Source organism: Varanus komodoensis, unplaced genomic scaffold (assembly GCF_004798865.1).
Source record: "Varanus komodoensis strain SLA01 unplaced genomic scaffold, ASM479886v1 scaffold1, whole genome shotgun sequence".
Taxonomy (NCBI): Eukaryota; Metazoa; Chordata; class Lepidosauria; order Squamata; family Varanidae; genus Varanus; species Varanus komodoensis.
Window position 1 is genome coordinate 51227174 of NW_025335268.1, and position 7730 is coordinate 51234903.

At 41.7% G+C, this 7730-nt stretch overlaps 1 protein-coding gene across 9 annotated transcripts in view; it reads left to right on the top strand.

The window, feature by feature from the left end:
* The window catches only part of TRDN (triadin), a 224992-nt gene that overhangs the window by 61037 nt on the left and 156225 nt on the right, over nt 1–7730 (top strand). For all 9 annotated transcript variants that reach the window (XM_044425408.1, XM_044425434.1, XM_044425425.1 and 6 more), the window contains 2 exons: nt 1603–1662; nt 7526–7639. In XM_044425408.1, the coding sequence (XP_044281343.1) occupies nt 1603–1662; nt 7526–7639 (174 nt within the window). The remainder of the gene's footprint in view (nt 1–1602; nt 1663–7525; nt 7640–7730) is intronic.

Sequence of the window (7730 nt, forward strand, 5' to 3'; positions counted from 1 at the left end):
TATATATATATATATATATATATATATATATATATATATAAAATAAAGATTAAAGTGGCACATTTGGGTGGGGTTATGGATCATTTCCCCCACCACAGCAAGTGTGGAGAGCCAGTGTGGTGTAGTGGTTAAGAGCACGGGACTGGGACTCAGACGATGTGGGTTCTAGTCCCCACTCAGCCACGGAGCCAACGGGGTGACTTTGGGCCAGTCACAGACTCTCAGCCCAAACTGCCTCACAGGGTTGTTGTTGTGGGGATAAGATGGAGGAGAAGAATGATGTAAGCTGCCTTGAGCCCTTTGTAGGAAAAAGGCAGGATATAAATCAAAATATAAATAAATAAATAAATAAATTTTAGGGTTAGAATTAAGAAAGCCTGGACCCCCCTGCATCTCTAGAGACCTGGACACAGTCTAGATGTTCAAATAAAGGGAGCCAACAAGAGTGCCTGTGCACTACTTTTCTGCATGTTGTGGATACACTTAAGGTTAGGTTTAGGAGAAAAAAAAACTCTCCCTGTGCACATGCAGCAGTCTGGAACTATCCTCAGTGGGGCAGGCAATGTGAGCAGGCAACTAGAACACCCCAAGTGCTGACTCTGTGCCTTTTATCTAAATCTGTTGGGTTATACCTGAGTATTTGGGTTCAGCTTGGGGTTAAGGTACTAAAAGGATGATGTCCATCTCATTTGAACTGGACAGATTTTCTGCTCCTTTCAGATCCTGAAAGTGGGACATTTTTTCTGTCTTTAATCTCTAAAATGAACTGTAAATTGTGCAAGGTAAAAAAGAGAAGTTACAAAGAAGTGCCTGAAAACCACATGGCTCTAGTGTGCTATGCGGAGAATTAGCTGGTATGCATAAAACCCTAATTTGAGCAAATTAGTTGAATGGGCATGGTTTTCAGGTGGTTATTTGTGCACTATTCATTTGTGGTGGAAAGAAACGAGATGACATCAATGAGATAGTTCAGAACAAACCGTGGTGAGTTGGTGCCAGGACAGGCTTCATGAACTGGAATCTAGCTTGAAATTGTGGAAATCCATTGGATTTTTGCCCCACAGTGGATTCTTCACACATCCCTTGGTCCACAGAAAATGAAAGTGAGAGAGAGTCTCAAGGGCCATTGGAATGCACCATAAATGATAAATATTAAACAGAAAGCCACAGTATTAAACACTTTTTTTAAACAAAATTTTATTAAAATTTTAAACTACTACTAAAAACATCAATTCTCAGACATCGGACTTACTGGGTCAACCCCTTACTACATATCTTTTAACATTCTATGATCATATTCAAATCCATTTCTAATAACTTGAAGACATCTTTAGATCAAAACCAAGTCCCATTTCTCCAGCCAATAAGAAAAAAAAGCAATTCCAAATTTGATAGAAGTAGTATTAAACACTTTGAGAACAGGGGCTGACGTGTGGGTAGGAGCCACGTTGTGTTTACTTATCATTCATCATTTCAGTTTCTTCAGCTGAATGCTTATCAACACTGAAGTATTTCCCGTACACTTTGTTCATTGCTTTCTTATGGCAGCGCTTTCTCTTCCAATAACTGCTGAGTTTTTTCCTTTGTCTCCCCACCCCTCAGAAGTCCACATAGACAAGGCTGAAAAAGAAGAGAAAATTGAAAAGAAGCCACCACCCAAAGGTCATTATTTCTGTTTGTTTTATCATGGTTATACTGTGAGTATAAGAATGTGCACATCTGTCTAGAAGCTTTTAGAAAAATGCACACAAATATCTGCGCTTGGGCTGAATAACCTTACTCATCATTTAAAAGATCATCAGATGCTGTAGCAGCTAGCTGGAAAAAAACTAGGAAATGCCACCTTTCAGATTGGTTTGGAGAAGCTGCTTGATCCCTTTCGCACAGCTGGAATAGGACATCTTTGGAATGAGTGGGATTTATGGGCCGCTGCTTTAGCACAATCTCTGATCCACTGCAGTTGGGAAGATGGTACAGCAGCCCATGCAAGAGGCCATTATCACCCCCGAATGGACCATTTCAGAACCTGACTTGTCTTGTTCCAGAAACTGTGGGTGAAGAGCAAAAGGCAACAGTGGTTCCCTCACTTACATTCCTTATCTAATAGCATTAATGACAACAACAGAAACCAGGCCCATAACCATTACTGTCTTTTTAGGCTGACTGACTTTCACCCAGATCACCTCAGGCTGTCCCAGATATGCCAATGCAACCTGCTGCTGTTGACCATTTGCTGAGCACTTGTTCACAGCTGCTCCCAAAACTGCTGGGATTGTGGGGTAGGCTCAGTTTAATCTGAGCAGTAGCATATGGCGTGCGGGCTAAATTCTCTTGGGTAGAATTTAGTGTGGGCTGACCAACTGATTGCAACAAAGTACTTGCCACACACACACACACACACACGCACGCACACATCGCTCCTACAGAGAATGTGTTTTAAGGCTGCAATCCTCTACATACTTGCCCATTAGTTCAGTAGAGGTATTATTTAGTAATCATGTTGTTATATGCCATTGTCTCTCACTTATTGTGGCTCTATGGAAGAATGCCCCCTGAAAAGTCCTGTCTTTGATAGCCCTGCTTAGTAGTCATGCCCCTTCATGGATCACTGCCTTGCTGTGGCGAAGGGGCTTGTGTAGCACAATGAAGCTCTGAGCTACGCCGTGCAGGGCCACCCATGACGGACAACCCACTCCAGTATCCTTGCCATGAAAACCCCATGGACATGGAGTAGTCATGGAGGAGACTTTTGTTCAGTTTGTTTTTCAGTAAGTATTTACTAAGTTTGCATTTTGTGCAGCAATACAATCAGCCACCGTATGGCTATCAGTTAGTATTTGCATTTCTCAGAATTCGGCCCTAAACAAAACTTTGTGTACAAATAATATACATTAGGCAAAAGATGTGTATATTATAGGAAAGCATGTACAAAAAATAAGAAAATGTGGCATGATAACAAAGAAAAAATCCCCCAAAATCAAAATATTGAGGGTACAATACTGTGGGTTCTTAAGTCCCCAGACTCAAAGAATTATGAGTGTCCTGTGCAGAACAAGAAAAGCAACAGAGGGGCTGTCACACCTCCCGCTCTGCATCTTCAGTAGATGGGCATTTTTTGACATCTGACTCAGGTGCTTCAGAGGGACAGGGAGGGAAGCTGCAAAAGAGGCAGAATAGCTCATCCCTTGCCCTCTGCAGTCTCCTCCTCTCCCTACCCACCAGAATACTCCCTTTACCTTCATCTCTGAGGTTGCTTTCCTGACATGGAGAGGCAGATTGAGAGACAGGGTGGGTTGGGGACAGACTGAAGGGAAGATTGCAGTGATTCTGACTCATTTTATGAGAAGGGGTGTGTGCGTGTGTGTGTGTTGATTATGCAAGTTTGTATATTTACAGGTTTTCTTAAAAATACATATCAGCATGTTAGAACCATTTCAACTTAAGAAAGCCAATTTTTATGTGTAAATCATGATCGATTAATCAGCACTGAGATTATTGATGCCAATCCATTGTCTTCAGAATTACTTCTTTCTAGAAGGGTAGAAAGGGTGGCCATGCTTCAGAGGCAAGACACAAAGCCCTTTGCTGGAACTCATTCAAGCCACCAGCCCTTCTTGGCCCGGCAGTGTGCGCTTGTTTCTTCATCCATCCTGTATAGGCATTTTAGCAGCTATTAACAGATTTCCCATAAGCTCCCAAGGAGCAAGTCCTACTCACAAAGTAGGCCAGCCATCAGCAATGCACTAATGGCTCCTGTCAACGGTGTTTGGCAGGAGTGTGTGTGTATAGGGCGGGGGTGTCTATGCCCTTACCAAGGTACAGGTGCAGTCCCTCCACAAGTGGGGAGGAACCTGAAGCCAATCAAGGAGATCTTCATTAAGGCAAGCTAATTTGCATTTTTAAAAAGATAAACAAACAAAACAGTCAACACTGAACAGAGAAAGCTAATGGATACCATTCTTTTTGTTGAATGGCATGCAGAATTTTATAGTTTTGTCAGCATTTCCTCTCTTTTAACTGTTTGCAGCAAAGCCAGGATTCCTCCCTTTTCCAGATGAAAGTCACATTTGCATTCTCTCATTTGCACAAGTGGTTTTAATTTAAAACTGCACACTGAAGCTCAGCTAAGAGCTAAGTTGCTGTGGTGGGGAAAAGGAATAACACTAATTTAAAAAACCAAGGTGATTTAACATGGGCCATTTGATAAACCTAAATAGAAACATTTACTTAGGCAAAAGAGCACAAAAGAGTTGGCTTTGTACATGTCCTTTGCAATAACATTTACATGAAGTTCACTGTTGAAGGTATTCATGTTTGCATGAGCCAAGGGGTAACAATATGCAACTGGGAAGTCTCTTTATTGCAATAAATCACAGGCTGGAAATAAAGGAATGTAGATAAATATAGAGCATAATGATGGGATGAACAAATACCTTTTTCCTACCATCAAAGATGGGATGAAGGAATGTGCTAATTAGGTTGCCAGCCCTGTCCTGTGAGTTCTGGCATCCTAGTAACAGCACAATATGCTAATCCCAAATTGTAGGACAACAAAGACCAACACCTCTTCATAAGGACATGGAGAGAGTTGTGGCTTAAGGCTCTGTGCTTATCTATCAATGCAGGTGTTGCCAAAAGAGATTTCGAATTCTAGGATGATTAAACCTGTTCCTATCTCTTCCTGAGTGAGAGTGAACTTTCACAGGCCATGGAAATATGTCAGGGTTTAAACAGGGTTTAAGAAGTTAGAACAAGTCATTTGTTTGCTTGGCATCTGTCCATGAATATGTTATTCTGGATGTTATTTTGTACTAGATTAAATTGAATATAGCTGCATTTTTATAAGGTTTTAAATTTTGTAGGCTGCTTTGGCAGCTTCTGATGAAAAGCACATGAAACAATGACAAAAAACAACACTCATTATCCCTAGGAAAAAGTCATATGGCACCTTAAAACCTTACACATTTATTGTAGCATACTCCTCCATGGACAAAGTGCATTGGGTCAGAATCATGCAGGATGCAATCTCTTAAGTCACCAGGTGTAGGGCTGGATCCGTGTTACTTCTCACCCTGAAAATTACTATCCAATTTGCAGATGGTAAACTGAGTCGTTTTAGTTTAGCTGAGTAGTTGGCCGCTGAGAGCAAGGAAGGGGAATGTTTTGGGCATGGGAAAATCCGTTCTGGGACCCAATTGCTTCTTAAGAGGGTTGTTTTTTAAGAGAAGGGAAGGGGGAGTAGTTTAATGTGGGCAATAGCATATTTCATGCAAACAGCTCCTTCTGGGTAGACCTTCATAATCCCCTTCTCAGGTAACAGAACAGATCACTTTGCACCTCAACTCTTGCCTCCCCCAAATTAGGTGAATCCCAAATCAGGAAGAAAGAAAATCACCCCTATCCTATACTAGTGGTAATTGACCTTTTAGAATGCCAGAAGTTCAATATGATTTTGAGGAGCTTTGCAGCAAAATAAGGCAATGAACCTCTACCCCTCCTTTTTATTCTTTGCACTTTGGGTGCAACAGGAGTAATTCAAACGTCCTGACATTCTCAGCCTTCTCGTAGGGATGTATGACACTGTAAATTGTCTTCTGTCTGCATTTTGCAGAAGGTTTTGTTCCACCTTCCACTTATTGACAGAAGTGGATCTTGTGCAAATTCATTCACAAGCAAATTCATAAATTCACCAAAATGTGCACGTCCAATACAAATGTCTAGTTTTGCAGTTTATGGTAGGAAGAAAATGCATGTGTTTGGTCAATTTTTCTTTTTTTCATATTTTTCTGCAACTATATTTGCATGAAAGTAAAATGGTTTACAAGTCCACATAGCCCAGAAAAGTATGGCCCACTGAGGAATCCATGGGCCAGAATCTAAGAAATTTGAACTCATCTGAGTCCATTGCAGATTTCTGCAACTTCCTTCCTGTCTGGGAACATAGCATCATTCCAAGCATAATGAGGATTTAAGCACTGTAACCGGTAGTAGTGAAGAGGAGCCAGAATTTTAACATGCCTACATCAAAACTTCATTGCTTCCCCTGAATGACATCCAAAACTTCCCTCCTTTCATGGTCTGTAATTGGGGCTCTAAAATGAAAAGGAAGGGGTGTTGCTTAAAATATACGTATAAGGCAGAGAACTGTCTGAGGTCTGCACTTTGCTTCCCTGGCCTGGCTGAAAAGCAAAAAACAAATCACAAACCATATCTGAGAATGGTTCTATTTTCCTGGTTGATTGCTAACTCTAGCCAGAGGCAAAGAGTACAGAACCATTTCCCCACATTACTCTGAAGAATGAAACCATCCTCTTCAGGAATATTGCTACACACTGAGGAAAGAATAAAAAAGAGCTTGCTTTATGGGGAAAGCAGCAAACCTTGTTTTTTCTATTGCAAGTATCTTCCCAACTAGTTTCTGAAGACCTCAGAAACTGTGCGTGTCAGCACATGGGTTGTGGGGGTGTTCTGTTAGCAGCTGTCTGTGGGTGTTAATTCTGCATGTCTGCTGAAATCAGGTCCTCCGCTAGCAGTGCTTAAAAATGTAGACCCTTCCTGAAGAGATGTGCTTACTAATGGAACTCATAATTGCTAATTTATCTTCTTGCTGTTGAATTAACTCCCCTTACCCCAAAAAACTCACTTATCAGGGCTTTTTTTTAAGAACAGAAAGTTGTTAAAGGGCAGAGAGGACTTGACATTGGACTGGAAATAGGTTTACTCAAAATTAGTCCATGTAAAATAGGTTAGGCTTGTAGAATGAAGGATGACAGGATACAGTAAACATTTTGGGGACAGAGAGACAGAAGCAGGTCTGACATGTTCTCTCCAGCCCCAAAGTCCAGTTGAGTATGGAAGGGAGCAGTGAAGCACATACATGTTCAGTCCAGTCAGGAGGCCTGTCATTAAAGGTCCCATGACACGGTGCATTTATGCATATGCAGAAACTGGGTATACAGGGGCACAGCCTTCACACAAATATATGGATATCTGGTTCCATAGAATCATATAATAGAGTTGGAAGGGGCCATGAAGGCCATCTTTGTGTGATTACTTCATATGAGATATAAGAGGGGGAAAAGTGCTATCTGAACTTCAAAGTGCTTTAATCAATTACTTAACACTTGATCTAATTATACTGTGGGAACCAGAATGGTGCAACGCAGGAGTGCGAAGCTTTAGGTTGGAGGGGCACATCCAATCTGCCCCTCTTGAGGTCACCTTTCTTCCCCAGAGGGTCAGACCCCCTCTTCCCCACCACCAATTATTTAGTGACTCCCTTGGGAAGGAGGGTATTTTAGTCTCTGGTCCCCGGAAAGGGTCTCTGAAATGCCATGCAGCCCTCAGGCTGAAAAGGGTACTGCACTTCTGGTAGTGGGATCAGTGTTGGACTTGGAGTCTGGAGACCAAATCCTGCTGAAATTCTGAAACTCATTGGGCAACCTGAGCAACACTAAAGAACAAGATAAGGCTACAGCAAAATGTCTGTTTCAGAGTCCTAACAATGCTGCTGCTGTTGTTTTAGCCATTCAAAAAGAGAAAGCTGAAAAGCCGGAGAAAGCTGAAAAGCCGGAGAAACATAAAAAACCTGAAAAACCCGAGAAACTAGAAAAACCTGGGAAAAAGGAACTCGCTAAAGGTATGTGATAATTGGGAGATTTAGGCTTGGTGAGCATCCTCTGCTTTTTGGCACCACAACTGAAGAATTTAAGTGCAGCCAGGCTGCCAGT